At 34.2% G+C, this 27,537-nt stretch overlaps 1 protein-coding gene across 1 annotated transcript in view; it reads right to left on the bottom strand.

Annotated features, from left to right (window-relative positions):
- Positions 1-545: 545 nt before the first annotated feature.
- Positions 546-27,537, bottom strand: part of Smp_126300 (putative calcium-transporting atpase 2 (atpase 2)) — a 30,838-nt gene continuing 3,846 nt past the window's right edge. The window contains exons 5-18 of the mRNA XM_018800118.1: positions 23,446-23,687; positions 22,518-22,687; positions 17,912-18,054; positions 16,845-16,969; positions 14,685-15,046; positions 13,305-13,394; positions 12,084-12,191; positions 10,406-10,697; positions 8,510-8,658; positions 6,471-6,706; positions 5,077-5,221; positions 4,248-4,463; positions 2,171-2,312; positions 546-1,574 (exon numbers count right to left, since the gene is read on the bottom strand). Coding sequence (XP_018653964.1) covers positions 1,417-1,574; positions 2,171-2,312; positions 4,248-4,463; positions 5,077-5,221; positions 6,471-6,706; positions 8,510-8,658; positions 10,406-10,697; positions 12,084-12,191; positions 13,305-13,394; positions 14,685-15,046; positions 16,845-16,969; positions 17,912-18,054; positions 22,518-22,687; positions 23,446-23,687 — 2,578 coding nt within the window. The 3' untranslated portion in view covers positions 546-1,416. The remainder of the gene's footprint in view (positions 1,575-2,170; positions 2,313-4,247; positions 4,464-5,076; positions 5,222-6,470; positions 6,707-8,509; positions 8,659-10,405; positions 10,698-12,083; positions 12,192-13,304; positions 13,395-14,684; positions 15,047-16,844; positions 16,970-17,911; positions 18,055-22,517; positions 22,688-23,445; positions 23,688-27,537) is intronic.

Raw genomic sequence — 27,537 nt, 5'->3', positions numbered from 1 at the left:
ATCTGAAATGAACGATTTCAAATATCTTTCCAAAAAGATAAAGATTACATTTAACAATGGTCGTAGAGTAAAAATGTACGTAGTTATTTCTTGACGATTATTCGAACGACATAAATTTTGATAAATGTCTTATTATTCCAGGTTTCCATTTTATCTTATCGCAACTCAAGAGCTAAAATACAGATTGGTACAGTCGACGCTTTGCGTTATACTTTTTCTGTACACAGGCTAGTGATACTAAACGATTACTTGAACCAAGGTAAGTGAAGAAATATTTGAACCTACATAATATTGCATTATTGTAATTCATTTACCAAGTACAAGGTTATGTATTCAGCTTTGAATAGTTGCTGTATAAGGGCCAGTAATAATATCTGAAAGTCTAAAATGAAGTAGATGGAACAATGTTCAAAGGTTTAGCGTACCAGTTAAAAACTCAGTTTTTAATCATTAAGAAGACCTTGCAAGCAAATCTGAGAACCAATACTTAAACTGTTTTGTTACTTATAAGTATATCCAAAAGGTAAATGATGAACAAATCAGAACAAGAGAACAATTTCTTCTTTTTATTTCTACTACAAGACACTGACTTCAACTTCTTAGAAAGACGAATAGTGAGTATAAAAAAGAACAAAAGATAAATGAGAACAGTGAAAAGAATTACATTACTGTGTGAATGAATACTATTAGTGATAATGGTTATGATAAGATTGAAGGAATATCATTTGACCTATTATCGACATACACACACGTACAGAATTCTGTTTTTCATAAAATATAGAAATCTTAGCATAACAAATCACAAAAGAAAGAAGAAACGATTTTAGCTTAGTACATTGGATTATGAGAAACATTCATATAAATACAAAAAGTGAATAAAACAAAAGCAATTACAAACAGGACATAAGCTTTACACAAAGAGGAACAAACCAAATTTGTATTTATAATTGAAACAAAATAGATAACCAGAAATTTTTTTGAAAAAAGAAATGATATTGACATAAACCAAAAGACAATAAAATGACACCATAGACTCTATACAACAAAAGCACATGGAAATTGGGATAGGAAGGATACGAGAAATATAACTGAAACAAACATACTTCAATGTATAAGCAGAAGGGTATTTTACTTTTCATTAACAAAGAAATTTTTTAGATTCTACATGGAGAATTAAATACATACGATTCTTTTAACTGTTAGTAATTTGCCATAAGATAGGAGAATTAAAGTAAGTTTGAGGTACATTTTTACCTAAATAAATTACAGTTAAAAATGATTACAAATGTGTATACCACGCATATGCATATACAAAGTAGACTACGTAATGTGTGCGTGTATGCCTTAGCATGAAATCGTTTATTTTTTCTCTATAGAAAAAGGGCAATATTTTAACAAGGCAGAAAAATCAACACATTAAACCATATTGTCATCCATTTTTACCCGTCTTGGTAGTTTCATAAATGATAGGAAATATGTAGCCCAGAAATAGACATCTGAACGTATGCGCACAAGTTTACGTAGTTCAGACACGAAAAATACCGATGACGTTAAACAAACTAATAAGACTAAATCTATAAAAGAAAAAAAACAGAAAGAAGAAAGTTCAAAAACGATGGAAAATTGAATATTGCTTTGCTTTCACTAAAGTGAAATTAAGATAAGACACTTTGATGTGTTTGGAGTGATAGTGCACCATAACGTATTAGCGAGCAAAGAGACACATTCGGCTATGGGGATAAAAGTGGACATTTTACATGTTACGCAGATCGAGATATGAAAGTAATTTACAATGAATATGATCACTAAACAGTAACCAATGTCGTGATTTTGTAGTCTTTGTAGTATTGATCAATCGGAAATCTCAGTCATACAGAAGGTCAGCTACAAGTGAAATAACTTAATAGTACGGTCTCGAACTACAACATTGATTCATGCGGGCCCAAATATCACATGAACGATTGGTTCCCTGGAAAGTGAACATACGCCTCGTTGATTAGTGTCGACTAGCAGGAAAATTAAGTTCAAGGGTGCATCGGCATATCTCAGTTAAACTTAAGACGTCAGAAAAGTAAAGAGGTGAAGACATAAATCCTTGCATATTCATACTAGTTACCGAACTAGTAAACAATAATATGAATTGCAAAGAAGAAAAAACACAACCATTTACCTTTTAATGTCAATGCTTCAGTTTGAAAGACAGCTTGTAATGGTGGGAAATATATTACCAATAACTGACCAAATAAAGACAACCCAACAGCTAGTACAAACAAACGGTTAGAGAAGAATCCTAATGAGAAGATTGATTTGTTCTACAAAAAAAGACACAATTATGTGAACAGCATAAATATATATCCTCACTGTATTATTGTTTGATTTCAAACTTAATGATAAATTAGTATGACAAAAACTCCATCACATTGTGATATGAGAAGACATTGTCCATTATATAATCGAGGAAAGAAGGGGCGAGTTGACAGTTACAGTTATTGATTTTTCAGTTGATAAATGATGAATTTGAAATCAGTTTGATCTACTACGGTTTGGCTAGCTAGTTAGTATTAGTGACCCATACACAAATAATATGGGTTACGGGAAAGTATATAAAGCTGAACGTAGCAAGTGAAATTTACCGACAAATGGTAATTTGTGTAAATATGCGACTAGGTGATTCCGTCAAAGTATTCATGAATTAGGGGGCTGAAGTGCTCTGCTTTATCATATGAAGGTTCATAATAAAATATAATATACAGGTTTCACAATCCTACTATGGAAAAATCAGTAACTTTTGCGTTAGTAAATTTTTCTTCATATTCGACCGAATAAAGGTGATAATTATATTCATATAGTAACGGTAGTCAATACTGTCAGATGGTTACTATAACCGAATCAACGTTGTTTGTAACAGTGGTGTCTTGGAATCTGTTAAACAAAGCAAAACAACTTGGTAGCCAATCTCAAGTTTCAGTATTCGGTTACAGTTTTGTATGTATCAGAGTTAGTGATATTAACTTCGATGACGGGAACCGAAGTAAATTTAGAACTCAATAATTGAAAATTGATGGCTTTAATCACTTTGGATTTGTAGTCTTTACTAACAGTTTATGTAGCACAATAAGTCGAAAGGCAGATGCAAGGCATTATATCAACGGACAATGGATACGTAATCCACCCAATAAATATGTGAACTGGGGTATTTAGAATGGTATCTTACAATTTAAGATGCATCGGCCTTATCATCTCAAAATTAATCCTCATTTGCGTCATCTTCATTTCTATTATTAAAATACTTTTAAGAATCCTAAGGAGTTAGGTTCCTACTTTTTATTTATTTATTTTATTTAAACACATAAATATTGGTACAAGAGGGCACCAGATATATATGCACCACACAAATCTCATTCGATTTGTGTGAGGGCTGTGATACTGCCCGGGTACTCAAACTGAAGCATGTGGTTTTCTTAGGGGGCCACACCCGGAGCCTTTGACCTAAAGGTCTGATCCACAAGGCAGTAGAGCATCGTAAGGAGATGCAGTCCCATGGTAGCGGGTGACCAACGATTGATTCATGCGCCATTTGTTCCCTCAGGATACTGGAGTCCATGTGCACCATTGATTTGGAATCAGGGTTTCCCAACTCTCTTAGGTGGACTTTCCGTGTCCGTCAACCCGGTTAAAGCGCTGGACATTCGCTTTACGTTCTCTCAATTCCGTAAAGAACACCCTCGCCGCGAGAAGGCAGTGAGTAGGACTTCCCTGGCAGGTTCCTACGCTGCTTCATCATTTCACTTTTCTTAGTCACCACATAACACTTTGTACTTCAAGAAGAGAAAACTGTCAGGTTTGATGTGTATAATGGATGATGTAATGTCGCGATGAAATCGGAGGTCAGAAATAGGTGAAAATCGCTTCCGAATGTGTGTAGGTGTTATCACTTAATAGTTACGAATCCGTGTATTTATAAGGAAATTACAACTTTCAGCAGTTAGTAGTTACTGAATTAAGATGGGCCATCAAATTCAGACTAAGTTAGGAAAGTGAGGATTCAGGACAATACGACTGATTATTTGTTTATTTATGTTTATAACTAACAACTGTCGTAGTTTAGTTCCTTTAATTATTAAACAAACCATAAATATGAAAATTCGATAGCCTATGGACAGTACTAAATACTCCTTCTTAAAACAAATCCTAATGATTAATGAATACAACAAAAGAATAATAATAATAAGGATTAGTATTATTACCTGTGATCGAAAACTCAATGCATTGAACATATCAAATAAAACAAAACATGTGAAAGTCATAGTTGTATCATGTGGTGTAACTTTATTATCAGATAATTCTCTAAAGAAAATCCATAAAGTACCAGAGACAATTAGTGATGAAGCTGTCAATACATTAAACATTAAACGACCATCCAAAATAGAATCATTTGCTCGTCTGGGAGGTTGTCTAACTACCTATATTACCGGAAGAAAACAAACACGATAAGAAAAATGATGCAATAATAAAAATTATATTCACAATACAGAAGTATTCAATGAAAATTACTTATTGGCCAAACAAAAGTTAGTAAACCTGCTCGACAAATTTCAAGAGTTTATTTTAAATTATTTATCAAGTACCAATTTGCGGACTAGGCCTCAAACTATATTGGTTTGTGTACGCAATAGTAATACTATCCAGCTGACTAAACTGAAATTAATGAAGGGGGATTCCAATTTGCAACCTACCAAACGAAATCTGAATGGCGTAACGACCAAAGTATGAGTAAATACAAGCTCTGCGTTTAAAACCACATATTAAAAATCACTCGAGATTGTTCACTAGTTAATTAAGTTAAATTGTTTTGACGATGAACATTCTTCGACTTATTATGTATGAGCTAGTTCAAGATTGCAGGTACATTTTAGTGATGAGAGAAGCCTAACACGAAGTTCATGGTTTCTTGTTGACCAGCTCCAATTACGATTTTTATCTATCTATCCATCTGTATAGAACTAGAAAGGATTAAAGTGTGAATGTCATGGGTTTCTTTTTATTTTAAAAATAGAATTAATGAATGGAACTCACATGAGGATCTGGTGGTTCTACGCCTAGACTTTGAGCAGGTGGACCATCCATTAGTATATTAATAAAAAGTATTTGCATAGCGTTCAATGGACTTGGGAGTGAAAGTAATGTGGATAAAGCAATTAAGGTTAGAGCAGCTATAGATCTGTAAAAAGAAGTAGTCATAGAATGACGTTTTACCGAAAATATATATATACATGACGTTAAACAAGAATTTTTTAAATGGGAATAATGAGGGTTAGTATGTAAAACTACCAAGGATGAATGCCACGTTTATGTTTGTTTTAAAAATTTCAACGGCCAGGTACGAATTTGAGCATATAACACAAGCAGTCCGTAAGGTTGGTAAATGTTTTTTGAAATTATACTGAAATTACAGTTCATTCTACAACTAGTTATTACAGTAAATTATTTATCTGTCAAGATTGAGCTTATAATGGTAATCATACACATAGTTTGTTAAGTAAGAGCTACTGAGTAAACAATTTTACAATTTAAAAAATAGAATAATGAAATAATCTACAGTCAGCTCATGACATAATCAACTAGGAGAAACATATTTAGATCATTTCTTATAGCAGGATAGGCACAAAATACGGTAACCGTAAACATAGAATAGTAAAAATAGAATAACTCACATCAATCTGTCGTTTTTGGTTAAAAAACGAATCCCCTTATTTTCATAAATTATTCATACTCTCGATTATTTTATGACGGATCCGTTGTAGGATGATTCACGAGAATGCACTCGTGTTTCACGTAACACTTATCCAATTGTTGTGATTTGATATAAGGGTGATACCGATAACGGTACAGCTGTTTGTTATGACTGAGGAATAACTGCTACTTGATAGTTATTACAATGGAACATGACTAGTATACCGAATGAAAGCAAGATATTAGATGAAGACTTGTGTGTTCACCAACTACTGTTTGAAGTGATATCAAAACTGGTGATGAAATGCATATCACTTTAAAGATACGTTCTATAGGTCATATTTAAGTGCGTTGAACTGACAGCATCAATTTATAAATAGTTCAATGTATGTATGGTATTTCCAAAATCAATAGGTTAACTGCATTAATCAACAAATGTAAGCACATTGCTGAGTTATATATAAGTGATCATTAAACTGAACAAATTTAACCATAAAGTGAATTTCTAATGAGACTGTGAATAATACATAACCTTTTTATAAGTCTGCATAGTTTTTAACGGGTTTGCCTATGAAACTAAGTAATATTCATTTTTTTTAATAAAGGAAATCAAAGAATGCTGACGTGTAAACAGAAAAATTACCAAACCTAAGGAGGTATCCATTCAAATGCTATTCAATAGAAATGCAGAACAAATGAGAGAAATAAATTATTTGTGCACCCACCAACCAACTTACGTGCTTAGTTGAAAGCCGATGAAATTTTTTATATTATGGAATAATGCTTTGCCTTCTTCCATCGCAGCTAAAATTGTGGCAAAATTATCGTCTAGTAAAACAATATCAGCAGCTTCGCGACATACATCTGTTCCTGTACGACCCATTGCAATACCGATATCGGATGATTTTAATGCGATTGCATCATTCACACCATCACCAGTCATTGCGACAACTAAATTGGATTGTTGTAGAGCCTTATAGGCGAGAATAGATGAATTATAGATTAAACAGTAATATATACAATTGTTTAGAGTTATGAAAGGACTTTTTAAGGTTAGGAACAAATTAGAGATAAAAAATTTGAAGAGAAACGTAGATCTGAGTGTTATTTTGATATTATGGATAGAAAAATTATTAGTGTAGTGAGTTTGCAGAGAATCATAAATCTGTAATTTTCATTACGCAGTTAATTTAGCTGGGCAACTACTTGAAAAAAAAGAAGCATTGGACAAGTTTCGTCCGAGTACGAGGGCTCTCCTCTGCGGTGGGGATCCAAGACGTCGCCAAGAGTCAAACTCAAAATGTTCAGAGACCGGGACGAGCACTTTACATCCAGTGAGTCACTATGCAATGGCTCACATTTCGAACCCCAGTCAATTTCTGATATTGCGCAACTGTTATCAATTTCTATCGGGGATTCCAGTCTCATGACAAAGATAATTTAAATGGAATGGTTAGAGAGCCCTTAAAGTGTGAATCCTGGAGGGGTAGCAGATGCATATTGGCGATAAGTTTCATACTAGCTGGAAACAACTATTTAGTGCTTTCTGGTTTTCGATAGTTGTCGAGTTACAGTCGGTCCGTGACGTAAAGCAGTATATATATATATATATATAATTTAATTAATGAATACGAATTTCATTTCATTTAAAATGTTATAAGAGTCTCTGATTCAAAAACAGAAGATATTCGTAGGTCACTGATATTTGATCGTGTCTCCGAAGAATAGCTTGTGTCCACTGAGAGAGCGATATTGAGGTTAGACGAGGGGTACTGGGTAAATGTTAAGACTTATGACCGCTCACTAATATCTTGTGACAGAAACACCAATCGGAATCCGCTCAGCACTAATAAGCTTGAGACGACACTGAGCTCTTATTAGTCCTCGATTCGGCAGCTTTCTTCCCTTCCCTGGCTGTTGAGTCCACAAAACAATATATAGCCTCAATCATATTACCTGACGCCTGTTACATCTCGTGGAGGAGCATCGGCCGCCCACCAGGAGTCCCCATCGAACTCTGTCCTGGGCAATATTTTACAGTTGTTTCCAGTTGTTATTTATCCTTTTCATATCTACCCACAACTCCAAACTCAAAGCGTTTCTGCGTCTACATTACACTTTTCTATTTCACGAATTCATTCTTTCTTCTGAAGTAATACTGGTTATCCCAGATCTTTTCTACTACCACTAATACTGTCACTACTCTTACTATTCTGAGGTTTATCTTGATTTCATCTAGTCATGATGTTGCGTGGCAACTTAAACCGATGCGTCAGGTTCTTAGTCGCTTATGAATAGGAAACTGACTCAACTATTGTCCGCCGGTCAAGCAAACCATGAACATGAAAAATTCGGTAATCGCACAAAAGATAACATTTGAATAAGCTTACTCTGCGATCAGTTCAAAAACATATCATGTGAGGTTTCCACTTTTTGGACCTTATTAAAAGAAAAATCATTTGAATCACGACAGCCTTGGTACATTCTAACTGATCATCCTGGAAAAGAGGAAGGTTTGAGTTTCAGTGGGAAAATCAACACGGCTTTAGGTAAACTTTGACAGACTAGTTATATATACTAGGGAAACCTGCATATTGGATCTCATCCGCTGGCTACTGACCAAAACACAATCCACATACTTGGAAGATAATCTGAATAATAGTGTTGATTAACTATTTCAGTCACATACAATACAAAAATAAAGGAATATCGAATAAAAACAGGAGAATACTTAATGTAATGTACATTTTTTAAAAATTACTGGGTAATTACTTACCTTGACGATTTTACACTTATGTTTCGGTCCGGATCGATAAAACACAGTAACATTACGTACAACTGACATTAATTGTTCAACGCTTATTCGTTCTACTTCTTCACCACTAAGGCATAGATCACCAGGGCGATAAAGGGATAAACGAGAGCCTAAAGTAATGAAGTCAATATCGGTAAAAAACACAAGTATAAACACGTAGATTTACGAATAAATATCAAACTACAACAATAAAAGGAATTAGTATATCACACTAGAATCTAGACGAGATTTTTCGGGACAAGAATGATCCATACATAACCAACGTTTATGAGAGCTAGTGAAAGAAACGTTTTCTCACAATGACAATTAATCATGAATGAAATTTTCATGTAACCTTCCCAAAATAGTGCGGTGTCCAGTCATTAATATGCACTGAGCAACGGAAATATGGAGTATATCCTATGCTATTAAGAATGATACTCAAAAGATAAATACGACTTATTGCATTCAGTATCAAGATACAATTGGTAAAGGAGGTTAAAAATAAAATAATTCAACTGCTGAGTTACCGACCGATGTAGGGATGCAACAATATTAACGGATAGCTATTAGTTTATAATACGAGATGCGGATAAGAGGAGACCTGCTACCAAGAAGTATCATTTTATGTTTTAGTATTAGAACAGGACTGTGTTTTCGAATTATTTGTTGAAAGCCCTATTGGTTGCATTTGATATGATTATGCTAATGAACATCTTCCAAAGAGGTCTAGCGAAGAGAAAACTGGATCCTACTTCATTTTTATTACGTCTTACTAGATTAATATTATTCCAGTTTCACATAACCTCTTGTAACCGTAGCAGTTAATGATTCTTAAGAATAAATATTTCAGTAAGTGTCGGTACCAACTTTGTTAGTTTAAGAGATTAAACTGACTGAAGGTACGTAGACAAGGGTCGATTTCATCTCGAATTTCACCTTGCATACACATCATTTAAGCAGGTAAGCTATTTCGCTAGCGCCTAGTTTTATCCTTGCACACATATAAGGTTCCCATTCGACATGTATCTGGTAATTCTTTATGCACAAAAAATATAAAAGTATATCACATTAGAAGCTATGATTGAATCTGTTACGATCACCCTTGAATACTAATAACTCCGATGTGACGACGTTACTATTACCATTCTTCTTAACCTGTGTTAACTACTTTTATTTATCTCAGTTAATTAATGTGATGCACAATGCTTGAATTTGTGTCACATTGTTAATTAATACTGTTTGTAAAATTAGTGACCACAACAAAAAACAAATCAAAAAAGGTCATCTCAAATAAGCACTTGTAAATGCTAAGATGATGGATAACAACACAGAAAGGTAGGTTTCAACTTGTATGTATTTTCAAAATTCTAGTTAATTACATCCTTGACTGTGTCTATACATGTACAAAACTCAGAGTCAGTGATGCTTTCTAATAACTCTTATGTGATAAGGAACAAAGTACAGTGTGTGTTGTTGTCGTTGAATCAATATTGACCTGATGAACAAATTGAAAACGTGTTGGAAAGAGCTCAGTTAGCTCTGACGATAAAGTGATACCAATAGTGTATTTATTATATTTTTATTTATTGAGAATTGCTTACTAATACAGCGGAAATTAACGATAAATAGAAACCAAGCTTAACAATGATGATTGCAGTTCGAAATCGATAAACACTCAAAATACCTCAAAGTATATCATCACATTTCATATGAACATAAACGGCAAAACAATAAATCAATTACTATATTACCAGTACTCACCAATCGTACATGCAGTTTCTTTAGCATCACCAGTTATCATAATCACGCGAACACCAGATTCACATAATATTCGAATGCACGAGTTTACACCAGGACGTGGTGGATCAATTAAACCAACTAATCCATGGAAAATCATTTGTTCAGAGTTAGTACCTTTAGCCAATGCTAATACACGTAAACCTAAATTACCAAGTATGGATGCTTCATTGAGTATTGCTTTTCTAGTCTCTAAATCCATTGGCTTTATAGAACTATTATTAGAAGAACGATTCGATAACATATGTGAATGGCTATCAGATGGTGATGATTGCATTGAAATGGCAGAATCGTTTGAAAGAGATGTAAAGGCACAACGATCAAGCAACTGGTCTACAGCTCCTTTAGCAAAGTAGACTGGTTCATCAGTCTGTGGAAAGAAATGAATATAAAAACAGTGAGTAAATAAACACTAAAATGAGAATATAAATCAGATACACTTGACAACAGTATCAGAGCGTTAAATAATTATTTTCGGCTAGATGAGCAAATAAAGAATTAGTTTAAATTGTGAAGTAGAGAGAAAAGCCAGTGCAAAGGAACTGTATTTCCACATCAAAAATATGAAAAGTTATGAAATTGTGTGCAATGTTACGTAGTATCGCAGTAGTTTCAGATTTAAGAGTTATTGGTGTAACACGTTTGAAACTTTACACAATGAACTTCTTGTTACAGATATCAGATTGCCTTAATTTCACGCTCCTATTATATATATATATATATATATATATATATATATATATATTCGATCCAGCCGAATAAGCTTTCTTCCCACTGAAGTAACCGGCTACGATCGTGTATTGGAAGCTTGCGTGTTAGTATTATAAACAGATAACGGACAATACATGTTCTCAATGTCGATTACTTTCCAGATGGATTTTACTGGGGATCCGTAACTAACAAACTGCAATTATATCGGAAATCAGGCGTATCAATGGATTATTAATGTAGATATTGCAAAATGAGTGAATCTAAAAAGAGGACCATTTTGATTCGGACTGAATAGTCTAAAGGTCCAATACCCATTGTAGAATCACAATATCCTGGATTCCATCTCATAAGGGTTCAGACTTATAAGGAATCCAAAGCTAGAAGAGACACGTAGGTCTAGAGCTATCTCATGTTCTATGATTTTCTAGTTGATAAGTCAATTCATGGATGAAACAGAATTATTTTATAATCATTCTAGGTTGGTATTCTGACAGGCTGAGTATTTTTAGGTACATCACATGCATGCACTCATACATCATCTCACGGTCACACTAGATGAGAAATTATAAACGAGGTACGTTATTGGGGGAAGTTGATCATGCTCTTAGTCAAAGTCTCAAACTGCATGTCATCGTCTGAGTCAAAATTAAAAAAAAGTATACATGCCAATGATTTGTGCACATATTTAGTCAGTTTGTTAATTACATATTACTAGTCATTTTTCAGTCATCCCAATTGAACAACTGCTTGAGCAAGTGTAAAGAAGGAGAATACATCTTGTAGCTTAATCACACATCCTGAACAGTAAAATATTCGACAGTTTAGGTTTCCAACCTTGGATGACTTGTGATATTTGTGCAACCATCAATCCTGAAGAGTTCCATACCAGAATCCAATGGTTTCTGGTTTCTAATGGTTATATGTTTTCGGTAATACAATATATATCATCGAAAAATAAAATCCATATTCCAAAAGAGACTATTTTTGATTCTTGATGAAAAAAAAACGCTCTAATTGAATTAATTTTATAGTAATCATGTCTTACCGATGGTTGATTATTTCGAACACATTTAACAATCATAAGTTTTGACTCGGAACTGAATGGCCATTCTTGCAAACGAGTATAAAATGCACGTTCATCGAGTGCATGAAACTATTTTCGGAGAAAAATTATTAACAAGAAGTATATGAAAGACAAGGAAATATATATCACGACAAATAAGAACAAATTATCATGAAGGAATAACGTCAAAACAGCTATGAATTTGAAAGTTTTTTTTAGCCATGTAACCGTTCAATTGCCTACTTTAAACCCTTAACAAGAACTAAAAAATGCCAAATCAGTTGAAAAGGCTGTAAATTTTCATCGACTGAAGCGATCGGGACGTACGCTAATTATGCCGAACTACCGCCTACCTCAGTGTTAGCTGGTGCATTTGGATGTTGGAAGAAAGCTGTGGGGAGACACAAAGATATGATAGCAGTTTAAGAAGTTATTAACTATTAGTTCAAGCTATGTCAGTAAATAAAGACCACCTTGTTAAATTATGCGCGATAACCGCGATCGACGGTTGAAGACTTTGAGTGACATGGTCGAGAGCCAACCACAATGGTGCAGATTGATCCACTCTTTATCTTCGTCTACATCTTGAGTTCCAGTATCCCTGCATATATACTCTTTCACTCCACCTTTTTGAGCCATATTCTTAATGTTCAGTCTTTTTTACTATCTGATACTATCAAATTTATTCTTGATCAATGCCCCTTGTATAATCAGTAAATTATGTAAAATCGACTGCGATGAAACTCTACTGAAACTACATAGTTCTTATTCATAAAAATATCTTCTAAATGAATGTTGAAAAACAGTTCTCATCATCATATTGACTGAAATCAATCGGAGAACTATTGAAAATAATTGACTAAAATTCTTGGCAACGAATTATTACATTTTGATTTACAAGGTTGGACAGTATATTCGGTATACTGTGAAATATCAATCTTGATCCCCATTTGATGTCATAATTGCTTAATTACTGACGAGTTAAAAGCTGAGACAAAGAATTATCAAATTTTATTTTGACCTTTGATTAGTTTACCGTTTGCATTTCAGTGAACAGTATTTTAAAGGACTCTATCGATAGAATGACCATAAAGTCTAATGAAATCAAACAAAAGTTGTACAGAGAGATTGTTTATTTACACTGACTAAAAAGGAGGGATATTTAGAATGTAGTTACCAAAATAAATGAACAAAGTAACATACTTGGGCAGTCAGTCTTAATAAAGCACCTTCTGTGGGTTGACCGAATAACTGATTATCTCGAATCGTAGCATTATTACAAATACAACCAATCTAAAAGAGAAAGACAAGAACAAACACTGTGTATAAAGATTATATGAAATTCATTTGTCAAAATATTAGGTCTTGTAGATAGCAAACAAGGAATATAGTACAGAAGAAATTTGTCAGATTTCATGTTGCTTGATTATTTTATAAACTAACTCACATGTTAGCACATTTGGCGAACAAAAAAATCTGTTTTCATTTAAAATAGTGGATAATAGTAAAATTCTGGAATTCATCGCTGTTCTATTTGTTACCCAGATGTACATTGATCCGTGTTAATAAAGAAACCGAGACTCGAGAATAATCACTAGAGTTACAAACTTAAGTGTTATTTATTAGACATCTGTGTTGAGATAACCACTAACATGTTCTTCGAGGATGGTAATTAACGGTAGTTGTGAAGGTTTGAATTTTTCTGTTGTTAATATCCAGCCGACAAATCCATGACAGAAGGAAAAGTGTGACTCGAATTCCACTGTCGGGCACTATTCAAGGATAAAATCAAGTCGTATCTTCGAGCGATACCAACGAACCCATGGGCTACAATCAACTACGACACGATACACTGGCTTACACGGAATCAGGTTGAAAAAAGGCTAACGGCGGTCTTATGAAAACATGACATCAGTTCGCAGAGAGCTATTGATAGATAGTTTTATTTGTGTAGAAAATGTAGGTTTCCTGTTTAAAAAACGTGAGTTAATCATTATTTATGATTGAAAACTGACTTGCGAATCCTGAACATATTTTGTGCTTGAATAAATTTATTTTGAAAATAAGACCTTACATTCGGAAATAGAATAATGAGTGCAAAATTGTAGAAAACAGCATAACAACGACAACTACTACTGGAATATGGATCAACTAGTGTGGTAGCAGATAAGGTTGATTGAAACAAAATAATGAAACAATAAGCGGTTAAATTGGTTGTATTAAATCATCTCTACATAGATAAACGAATAAAAAATATGTAGGCTTTTGTTTAAATGAAGTACGTACATATTTGTAAACACCATAAACTAAGTGAACTAGAGATAATGACGAGAAAAGAATAGACTAATAAAGTACATTGATATGACTATTATTATTATTAATGGCTTTATTCAATATAATATACTTAGTGCAACACAGAATTTCAACAAGTTTCTTTTATAGAACAAAGAGAATAAAGACCGATAACTGAACACATTTATACACCAAGTGAATAAACTAAATAAATTAAAATCTGTATGACTTTTAAATAGAAACATGTTTAAGAATACAAGTGATTGACTAGGTCAGCTCTTACAACCTTACCTGTATTATACTATCCAAAGATGGTGGATAATAATATGGTGTACGTAATTCATCAAATGAAGCTGATCTAGCGTTTGCTGACATCTGATAATGAGTGATATGATTTGACATTAATTTATTTAATAGTGAAGCGTTATCTAGTTTAATGGTTGTATTAGCAGTGGCAGCAGAAGATACAGTCAAATAATTAGTATGATTGGCATAATTTATATCTAATTTTACACAAGCAGTATCAGTGTGTTTATTGGCTTGTTCAATCGGAATTGTGTATCTTTCTAATGAACCAGTAACTATATGTGATACAGTCATTTCATTCTTTGTCATGGTTCCAGTTTTATCTGAACAAACTACATTTACACAACCTGAATAAGAAAAACAAGTATAGAAAAGTATGTATTTTTTAAACAAGACGTTTTATTTCATTTAAGTTAATAAAGACGGTTGAAATTCATTTGCGGCCTGACTAGCTCCACAAGGTTACAACTATGCCCCACTGATGACTGCCAACTAACACTTAACAAAGTCGGGAAAAGGAAAATAGGAAGTAAAATTAGTCAAGCTGTTGGTCAATCAGGTAAAAATATCATCTTTTGGAGATTTTGATTCATACCAGAACATATTTTGGAGAATTTTCCTGGATAGATTATTTTCTTGATGAACAGATCAACCCATACTAGTACAATCAGTTATTTTCTCATGATAATTTTTCGGTTAGCTGACACTTTATTTTATTCTAATAAGTTAAAATATAACTTAAAAAATATTTGTCATTCGCATGGCTATTATTGCTAGTTTTATTATATGTTGTAAGATAATTCAACAAATAGAATCACGACAATATTACGGTAGATTGATTTTGTCTCAGTACGTAAACTAAATATATATTTTTCATATACTTTGTTGATTCGTCAGGACCTGCTGATCTCCCCTGTTTTATATTAGCTATAGTTTTTTCTCCTTCATTCATAGTCGGTTGGTTTATGTTAACACTCCATTCAGGTTGTTTCGTAAAGGTAGATAAATGAAGGGTAACTGCAAAGCAATTAAACAGTTCTTCAAAATGTTGTGCCCATTGTTCCAGTACTTTCGGCTGACAGTGAATCAATGCTCCATGTTTTTCAGAAATAGTTCCACAACGTGAATATATTCTCAGGAATAAAATGATACACTGGACTAAGTAAATGACATCTTAGTGTACTGACAGGCGAGAAAAACTATAGTATTCAGATATCTATAGTTAATTTAACATACTCAGACTAGCAAGTTATCTTAAAAATAGAACTCAGTAGTAAGCAATGGATAAAGGAGATTGTTGAATTTCGTAGTTTTTACACCACAGACTGTTTAACCAACTAAAGTCAATCCGTGATCTCAGTCAGTCAATCATAACGTAGAACTTCGTACGTACGTACATCAGTTCGAGTTGCCATACCACATTAGCACAGAGATACAATCGCCGATTCAAATCCCATAGTGGTAGAGGTAGTAAGAGTATAAACAGTAATCCGAAAGATTAGGGTTTGAAGATGTTATTCAAGGAGTATAATCCAGTGAAATAAGTTTGGAAAGAGAAAAAGATAGAGACATGAAGAATTCAGAAGAATGAAATTACGAAAAACACAAAGAATGGATGCACCTGCACCATTGCAAACAGTTTTGAGCAATGTCATTCAAGGTCTTTAACCATCGATCGTTATCATCTTGCGGACCCTAATCAGGTAGTCTACACTTACCAACATGACTCAGTTCACTTGTCAGTGACTTCATGGACTTGTACCACGCTTTGGTCTGGCCTCCCCTAGCTTTCTTCCAACCTACTCCTACACCATAAAACATTGCACGTCGGGGCAGTCAGTAGTTGAGCATACGTAACACGTGTTCCAGCCATCTCAACTGATGAAGTTTCACTACTTCACCAATCGACCAATCTGTGATCTAAGACTATGAAATTCGATAGTGCATTTTTTAGTCAGATCAGTCGAATAACAACTGGATTAACTTTTGTACTGCTTAACAATAATGTGCTATTAGAAACGTTTCTTAATCATACTGTGAAAAACTTCAAGACTAGCTATTGTGAAATGAAGTATTGTTATTTTGTATATAATCATAATGTTGAAATCTAAATAGCTACAACGTTACTAAAAATTTAATGCTTACCAAGAGTTTCAACAGCTGGAAGTCGTCTAACAATTGCATTTCTTGCTGCCATACGCATTTGACCAATAGCTAGAGTGACAGTTACTACAATGGGAAGACCTTCAGGGATTGCTGCGACTGCCAAACTATAAGGGATTTGTGTGTGTGTGTGAGATAGAGAGATATAGGAAGGAACACTTTGAATAATGAGTAGTGAGAATTAAATTATTGTTAATATAAAGTAATGTCCCATTACAGTTTGAAGATGAACTCGATTTACAAGAGTTTCCATTAATGCATATTTGATATTGAAATAACGTAAATACTTGAGCATATTGATCTCGCAAGTAGAAAAAGTTGTAAATGTTACCTATCATTGTTTGGAAATGTCCGAATTTGATTCTGAGGGCGTAAACCTTTACTACGACCAAGACAGTCAAACTGATAATTTTCTCACTGGACTAAGCAATAGTCAATTATTCATTAATAATGTAGGATCTAGCACAAATATACACACATCGACCGAAGATGGAACAAACTGTATATATTAGTAAAATGAAATGAAGTGAACAACTCTATTATACTATAATATGAAAATATTTTTAAGTCATACATTTATGACACAACCAAAACAGACAAACAAAACAAAAATCAACTCAACGGAACAGATTTTGGAAGAATTATTAAACTGTGTAGCGGTTACGAAACTAATCATCGTATGGGGAGGGGGAAATAAATAAAATAAAATGGCTAATATAACGATAACCAGAAACTTGATCACCATTTTATGAGTTACCAACATTCACTGCAGTTTAGCAAGTGGGTAACGGTTGATACACTAGGTATAAAATTACACCGAATGGGAGCTGACGATACGAACAAGCTACTCAAGCAAAAAGTCTGCAAAGTAAATTTCTGGTATATTGATGTTATATGTGGGCAAGATAATCATCACTTTTCTTGAAAGATAACTTATTTCCATCAGTGATTATTTCTGTTAAAATATTTTCGCATGTATTATTGTTACATTCAGTATGATTTGATATATATATGCAATGAATAATAATGAAATGAATGGATACACTTACCTTACGCCAATGGTTAACAATTCTAGAATATGGCGTCCTTGAAAAAGACCAATAATCACTATGCTACTAATAATAATTAGGGAGATAGCAGATAAATGCTTCCCCAACTTATCCATACTCTTCTGAAGTGGCGTACGTGGTGCCTAAACGAAATACGGAATTAAATCAATAACAAACAGTAGACATCAAATAAGAAGAGGTATAGCGAAATATACTTATTTATAAAAATATGTTGTTGTCACTTTGAAAATTGATTATTCAACTGGTCTAAAGAGAAAAACTGTGATTTTCTTTTAAACAGATGGCCTACAAAGAAAAACAAATGTTGACGACTAGTAGTAGCATGATGTTGAAATGTTTGTTATCCATTTGAAGAATTTGCAATGGGGTTATCAAACTCTTAATAAACACATAAAGGTACGACATTTGTTTCGATATGATTAAAAAGTGTCCTCTATTTCAGTGGTCAATAAGAATAATGATAGTTGAGTGATAGCTTATATGATTAAAACCATCAGCAGCAAAATTATGACTTGGGATCTATAGTAGAGGATTATTCGAGCAGCTAACGATTACCGATAGTTGTCAATGTTATGTTGCTATTGGACTAATGAGGACACTAGATGCGATGTTGTTTCACTGTGAACGCCATTAAAGGAGAATACCTAACAGAAATGAATCTTTTTTGAGCATTAATGTTAGGGTAATTAGCATTAATGTAGTTCAATCATATTACTGATACAACCGTAGCAATGGTTGTTGTATTAGTAGATTGGTTACTATCAGTACGTAGTAAGTGAATCAAAGGTATTTTATTGGACCAGATTATGGAGTCTGTTACACGAATTTGAGGAAATATGGAATAAACTGAAGATTAGCATTAGCAAAGCTCTCGGAAACTGAGAGATATACGAAACAGTACTTGTAAAGGACTTTATTTGGTTTTAAAACATGGTATAATAAATAAATATATTTACATAATGCCCATAAAATTAAAGTAAATTAATGAATTAAAATGTCTAAAAACAAATAGGAGGACAGAAAATAAGCAACAGAAACAGAGGAAATAATTTGAAGAGATATGGCAAGAATATATTGGGTTCAAACTAGTAAAGAATAAATTATTCAAAAGCTAGACAAATTATATTTCAGGTATATAAACGTCAGCTATTACCTGTTTAAAAACCTTGTGGTGGATTTAATTATCATTGTTGCTGAAGTGAACCGCTAGCCGGTGAAGGAAATCTGGACATGTCCTAGGATATAAACCCATATTTATTTATTGATTGGTGCCAGTTTGCTTCTATACTATTTCGTTTAGTGGGTTGAATGTATCAGTGTGTAAATCTAGTGGTACATTATTCGTCAATACTAAACCCTCGGATCGTGTTCCATTTTCATAATTAACTGTACTATCACGTACACATACACATAACTTCTGACCGACGATTTATATAAAAACAAATAGAATGATGCCGAAACACACACTGTGATTTCAAAATTTAAATATAAATACAGTTCTAAACAAATATTGATCGGTCAGCAGCTTGGTTCGCGTTTATAGTTCTGAAAAAAATACCAATTGGTTAAACGCTCTTGACTTTGGTTTACAGAAAATTTGTGGATAATTTCGGGATGCCAAACAATCGTTCAAAGAAGTCAATTCCTAAGCTGGTCGGTGAGGTTTGACGACAAACCCCTTTGTACAAAGCAAGATTTTCCTAATGTCTTTATGCCTCATGGTTCTGACTCAGTTAAGGAAGACTAACGGGATAGTGACTGGTAGTGAAGTAATGTTAGATAAGGTAGTCTTAGTTTAGATAAAAAGGAAAGACTTGAGGATTCAGGACCGAGCATAACACCCAAGGTTCCTATAATGGGGCTAGAGTTACCGAGAGTTGAACTGAGCTATTTTGATGGGAAACCGAAGGAGTATTGGAAATTTGTGAGACGATTTGAGACATACGTAGCGTCTAGAGTCTCCGACGACAGTCAACGTGTACTCTACTTGCTCCATTACTGCAAGGGTAAGGCGAAGGCAGCAATCGAAGGATGTGTAGTGATAGAGGCTTCGGCTGGGTATAAGAGAGCTAGAGAAATTTTGAAACGGTTGTTCGGTCAGGCTCACGTAATAGCAAGAGAAACGTTGGAAGATTTATTCGATGATGTAAAGCTTGGTTGTAACGACGCAGAACAACTCTCAAGCTTAGCCATAAGAATGGAGAATTGCGGCATGATTTTAGAGCAGATGAACTACACTGCCGATTTAAATTCCTTGGTTACGTTAGAGAGAGTAGTGAGGCTTCTGCCTCAACCTATGCAAATGCAATGGGCCGAGCTGGTAGATAGACTGACAGAAGATGATAGAGAGCCGACATTTGTTGAACTCACCCAGTTTGTAGGAGCTCGAGCCGGAGTGGCTTCCAGTAGGTTTGGGCGGTTGGCTGAACGTTCAAAAAAGGGATTTATCATGAAGACGAACTGCCACTCGCTAGCGAGGCCGGAGAATGTACCGATCGTAAGAGTTAAGTGCAGTATGTGTTCAGGGGACCATGCAGTTTATGAATGTTCACAGTTCTTAGCGTTCACAACAGAAGAACGGTGGTCACACGTGAAACGTAAGGGTATCTGTTTTGTATGTCTTAAACAAGGACATAAGGCTATCGAATATAAAGTGACGAGACGTTGCACCGTTGACGGATGCCCGAAGAAATATCACTCCTTGTTGCATAACGCTTCGGCAAAGAACAGATCAGAAGACAAACTTGCTACAGTAAACTGTTGTGGATAAACTAAGCCAGTGGACGATCACGTGTGTTTAAGAATGATTCCTGTGCAGTTACGATCGAGTAATGCTGAAATTGTAGGTTATGCTCTTCTGAATAATGGTTCGGATACGACATTGATAAGGTCAGATTGCTTGAAGTCGCTCGGGTTGACCCAAGATAAGGCGTCAGTGATGATTCAAACCGTAGGAGGCAAAAGAACAACAAAGATCACGAAGTCGCCTCTGAAAGTATATTCGTTAGGTCAGTTTGAACATGTTACGATTGATGCAGCTCTAGTTGTTTCGACTATAACAGAGCATAAGATGACGGAGTCGGTAAAAGGCAGTTTAGCGAAGTGGCCGCATCTAAGTGACGTGGCACTAGATAGTCCAGATTCTGGTGAAGTGCTATTACTGATCGGTTGCGATGTTCCGGAAGCACATTGGGTGCTGGACCAACGATTGGGTGGCAGGAAACATCCGTACGCCGTTAAAACACTGCTCGGGTGGAGGGTCTTCGGACCGGCATCATGTTCAGACTTTAGAAAAAGGGTTGTCAATCATACCTGCAAGTTGCAAACATTAGAGGACCAGATACGTAAGCTATATGATGTGGAGTTCGTTGATGTTTATTCAAGCGATAAGTCACTATCGGTAGAAGATCAAGCTGCCATAGAAAATGTGGAAAGAGGTACGTTCTTCGACAATGGGCTTTTTGTAGTTCCAATACCATGGAAATCGAATCCGAAAATAAAGACAGGAAACTATGAAGTAGCGGTTAATAGATTACAGAGTTTGAAGCGGAGGTTGTCGAAGGATAACAACCTACACCTGAGATATGCCAGTAGTATCGAAAGTAATCTTAATAAAGGCTATGCACAAAAGGTCCCTGAAGCGCAGTTAAGGTCAGATTACAGTCCTCGTTGGTATCTACCTCATCATGCGGTGTTAAGTCCGAAAAAAACAGAAAAACTGAGAGTGGTGCTAGATTTGCTGGGGTTTCACTGAATGATATGATATAAGGTCAGATTACAGTCCCCGATCTTCTGACCTCTGAAAAATTTAGAGAACACATTACACAAGACGAAACAACTGAGCTGAAAATATTTCTTATCATTCGACACAAAAATAATGAGTGAAAATGACGGTGAATATAAAATTCATTAAACCAGAAGATTACTTAATAGAACTCCCAAGACCATTCTTCCCACAAATTGATATCAACTAGAAAACCATTAAGAAAATCATTTAACACCTGAAAATTTCTTGTATACCAGTTTGGCCATTTTTAAATGTGTCCACCATGAACCTCACATACAAGACCAAACTCAAGATCTTCATGTCTTAAAGTGAGCAGCATATATTTAGATCACTGAGTTGGAATTACGATGGTCGACATCATTAATAATAGTCATTTTGCGTTTGGAAATGAATTATTTCCCAAAAATTGGACTCCAATCAGACAATTTTTATTAATTACCGACTTCAGTTTCAAAATCATGCGTGCACCATTGAATTAAGACCTATAAAACTCGGATCCCGTGAAAATACATAGAAAATTAAATAAATACCCACGCCTTTTCCCTTGTATCATCGTCGGTTGGAGAGCGAGTAAAACTCTTATTTTCTCAACAGTTTTGGAATGGATCAGAAACCATTCGAGGGACAGTACAATTTTATTGGAAAAGTATCTTGTGCTTTGTTCACTAATGCGTTGATATTTTAATTTGAGTAGCTAGAGGCGAGTAATGATAGTTTGTGATATGGATAAAACTATTTATTTACATGTTATTTATAGAGAAAGAAATTAATGAATTTAGTACAAATTTCAATACTTACTTCTTCTGAATGCATCATACGGAAAACTTCACCAAATTCCGAATGTTCTCCAGTTCCAATAACCAAACCTTTTCCAGTACCCGAACAAACTAATGTTCCCATAAATCCAATATTAATTAAATCATGACATCCACGTAAACGTTCAACAGCTTTGTTATCGCCTATATTCACTAGAACATTATTACATACGGAAAAGTTTTTTTTTGAAAAGTTAACAAAACTTAACCTAGCCACAAGGAGTTTATCAAGATGAAAAGTTGGATATGTGTGTTCAGTTAAATTTCAAACAGCTGCTCAGTAACCCTTGGTTTGCAATGGTACCCCCAACTAAGATCAATCTGTGACGAACACGACGTACAAATAAAACCGATCTCCACAAATCAGCTTTTACTAGACTATAACAAACAACCCAACAGTCACCTACTTCAGGATGCTCCTGAAGTTCTAGCGAGAAGTCATGACTGGTTGAGTTTAGACATATCAGAAGTGATATAGTTGTCACCAATGGGATTAGATGCTCGTTTCGTTAAGTTGTAAATTGGTTAGAGTGAAAACAGCACCACTGAACGCCGGCTCAATGATCCTAATGGTTAAGGGTTCTCTGCGAGACTTTGACTGATCAAATTCTTTAATAAACATTCTGGTCTACACTTGAAAAAAAATTATCTGAGGCTAAGTGGAGACAATAGAAAGATAAATCGTGCTCATTATTTACAATTATCATTATCAGCAGTAATCACTCAATATTGGTCAATCTATACTCCCAAGTCATTCTACTAAATTTCTAGCCTTATGATGAAAAAAGCTAGATGGCGCTCAAAGTCTACTTAAATCGTCAACCTACAACAACACAAGTAAGAAAATGCAATATTATAAGGTTAAAAAGGTTACGTAACAAAAATTTTACTCTGTATACATCATTACTAACCATTTTGTGTTGATGAAAATCTAACTTCAGAAGTATTAGAAATCGGGAAATGTGTACAAAGAACCTCTGAAGATTTGGGAACAGCTTCAGTTTCTCCAGTCAAACTAGACTCATCCATTCGTAAGTCGGTCAGATCGAAAAGTCTTAAATCTGCTGGGAGACGATCACCGACTGATAAACAGACAATATCACCAGGAACGAGATATGAAGCTAGAAATGTATGCATTTCACCACCACGTAGACTAGATGATATATATATGTATTGGGATGGAAAACAAACATAAATTTAAAAAACACTTTGAGTAGATAGTGGATATTACAGGTTAAAATAATAAGTATATTTGTCTGAAACCATGGCTGGGAAATTAATTCTGTTTCAAATCAAGTCACTTAAGCTAAAGATTCATTATTTCGAGATAAAAAAGAATATTCATTGCTCGGGATGGAGACATTGGAAATGTGTTCTCTAATCTGGGTGGTTTAGTCGCACGATTTTCATTGTCCTGGACAATATCATCAGCAAATACTTCACAGAGGAATAAGTTATTAGAATTCGACTTCAATTGGCAAACAGCTTGTTCCTTTAATCTGGAATTCGGTTGACCGTTGTTCATGGTTCATGTGGTAGTGCTGTCCAGAAGGACAGAGAAAGCTTTACAACTAAACAGTCCAGCTTAGAGACCACAACACCATATCTCCCTACTAACCCTGAGAATAATGCTTTGACCTGCTTGTCGATTTCCTCTTGCTAAGTGCTAATTTGAAATATTCCAATTTGAGCCCGAAACACATTTGTTTATTATTAACTAACTGACTAACTAATATGAACAGTGTAATTAATAAATTTATTACATTATAATTGTGTGGACCAATTACCAGACAATAAATAGGTGAGATTTTAAAACCATAACAACGACTATAGTCAATATTTTATACAATAAACTAAATAACAGTTATTTTTTAAAAGATTTATTCAATATTCAGATTGTAATGAATTTCACATGTAAGGATGGTATAAAAATCCACCTGGTTAGTAATACTGATCATTTTAACAGGATAGAAAAGATTATAAGATATCGCTACAGAAAGTATATCAGTGACTACATTCTAATTTAGTCAAATGAAACATTGTACATTAAATGTTTTATTGTTTAGTCAAAGTTATGTTACTAGTAATCAATTAGCGACAAACATTTCCATCACAAAAGTTAGATTGCTATCAATCACTCTGCATTCTTCATTTCCAAGTCTGATTGTTTAAATGCTTGCTATCTAACAATTAGAATATAATTATAACTTGATTGAACATTTCGATATATAAATAAATGACACAGTTGCATTTTGTCATCTGATCAGTTATCTTGCTATGGAAATTCATTCGTTTGAGATTTAGGAAATCAATCCCATTAGCAAATGACAAGTAGAACCATCTTGGTTATTTAGCCTGACATAAAACCGATATGTATATTCATACTGGGAAGAAAAGAACTGACTGGCTAAACAAGTGATTAGCTTTATTAAACAATTAATAATTGAGATTGTTAGCTAGTCACGTGAGTCCTGTAACTCTAATAATTAGATTACATAACTAGACCTCATTTTAAAAAATTCCTTTTCAATTCTGCTAACTATTTATACACTAAATATCATGACTGTTATTCGGGAAAAGTGACAATAGCAATATAATTTAACAACCGTGTACGAGTTCGTAAAGTTGGGGTTATGAAGACAATTTTCTTTCTATATGTGGGTTGATGACAAAGCAAATTAGTGATGTGAAACTTTGAGAACTATGCTCTGGAGTATCGGAACATATTTTTCTAGTTTGTTTATGAATTATTTGAATCATGGTACTTTTGTATTCTCTTAAACATAAACTTTCATTTACCTCATGAATCGTTGTTACTGTGTATTTTGCCGTTCACAAACTACGGTAATTTAATGAGTTCGTAGGTATTATTACCAAGGTTTGACTTCATAATTTCGAATAAATTGAGCATTGGGTAGATTGTTATAAATAAAATAATATATTTTTGATATCCCAATGAGTAGAAAAATTAGATTTTCTGATGTTTCGTGACTCAGTGTATTTATGATAATTTACCCATTCCTCTTGTTACAATCAGTGTCTTAGTTATGTATAGATTGAGGTCAGTTGCTTACAATTTACCATAATCTTGTATCCTATGTATATAATCATGTTTTAAGGTCTGAATAATAAACGACAATAAAAGGTACTCAGTTAATATTCTAGGCTTTTCTAGTGTTCCCATTGGTAGTTAGAATGTAGAGTTGTGTGAGATATCGATCGTTAGCATGCACATGAGTCAAGCTTTGGAAGTTATCGTTAGAGGAATTGACAGGATAATAGTAACGGACACTACTCCACTGTCCCTTCGAAAGTAGATGAAGTGTTCAAACCTATGTTTACCAGGTTGTACAGGATTCTTAATGAACAACACAAACTCATCTTTTAAAACTGATAACAGTAAAATAACAGCCTGTTACATATCCTGTTGGTGCGAAAATAAAACCAGAGTTGTTTATGATGAACGGTCAGTACTTTTAGGAAGATCATTGGGTATTTAATTGTGGTTTAAAATGATAAAAAGTATATGCCACAAACTAAATTAATTAATAAAAACTGATGGTCAAAAGATATACGTAACATTGATAAATTTATAATCTTATCAATGATTTAGGCGTAATAATTAGTGGTAGCTAGATGTGGTAAGATCTGCGGAGGAAATTATGTAATTAGGCATGATATAAACCAAATAGACTTTGTATCCGAAAGATAAGTTTGATGCATACAACAAGAGAACCGTTCAGAATATTCGTATCATTCTAAGATATGACTTAGTGAGAATTAAGATGCACATGCACGAAACACGGAACCTTAGGGTAAAATTGTATTGGTGCAAGTTATCACACTTAGAAAAAGTACAGTCCTCGAGTATAGGCATACTCAAGTCACAATAGTATATCTAAGGTAGATAATAATTTTAATCGATTAGTATTTACCTCAGCTTCTTCAGTTAGTTCAATCCCGCATCAATGATTGACTTCCTCTTGTCAACCTGGTACTCTGAGACTGAAGTAGTGGACCGGCATCAAAAATACTTGACTTCAACAACTAAGTTCCTGGTACGAGCCACTGTTCCACCCATACTAGTTTCGGCGACCCGCTAGTAACAACAGCCCTGACATCAAAATTATGGATTAAAGTTTAGTATATTAATCAGTGTTAGAGCAGTGAGCTGTTGTATCATGCACCCAACCATAACCTTAATTACTCGATGATTCCGCCACACTCCAGTTTGCTTTCAAGACACGATATATATATTAACATAACTTCACTCACATGATTTTGGACACTATATTTTATTGATATCGTTTTATTTCTTTTTAAATAATTGATGTGTGGGCGAGAACGATAATGATTGGTTGTTTGCTTAGTCAGACATGTAGATAGTCTGACAGGTGTCGGATGAGTTATATATTTCCTCATCCACATTATTTATTATTATCGATTGTTCATTGATGTTGGATCATGTCAGTTTTGGTGTGGAAATATATTTTCGTTCTCGTCAAGCTAATCACGTGTTCTTGATCTGAGTTGTGTTGAAGTTCTGTAGAGTAAACACTGGGAGGGAATCTAGTGTAGATATTCGTCTAACGTAAATTAACGTCCCATTTGTGTAAACAAGGGAAACGGATTGTTATAACAATTGGCGACGATGGTTAAAGCGGATCTACGCTTATATATTCAGTTAAAGTGGATTTTGTAACAATAAAATGGATGATATGAAAACTTTATTGCAACAGCGAAATTCTCTTGTTGAATTATTGGTCAAATATATGTCAATATCCTCAAGAACCAATATAACTAATTCCACTATGACTTCGGATTCTATTGCGAATTCAATAAGTGAATTTAGACTTGATCCAGAATGTGGGATTACTTTTGGGGCATGGTTTAAACGCCATGAGGATTTGTTTATTATTGATTGTAAAGAGTGGGACGAAGGTTCAAAACTGAGATTATTATTACGAAAGTTCGAAGTGTCCGAAAATGAAAATTTCTGTAAT

Source organism: Schistosoma mansoni, chromosome W (genome assembly GCF_000237925.1).
Source record: "Schistosoma mansoni strain Puerto Rico chromosome W, complete genome".
Classification (NCBI taxonomy): Eukaryota; Metazoa; Platyhelminthes; class Trematoda; order Strigeidida; family Schistosomatidae; genus Schistosoma; species Schistosoma mansoni.
Note: the sequence above shows the minus strand (reverse complement) of the source record. Positions and strands in the feature narration are given on the sequence as shown.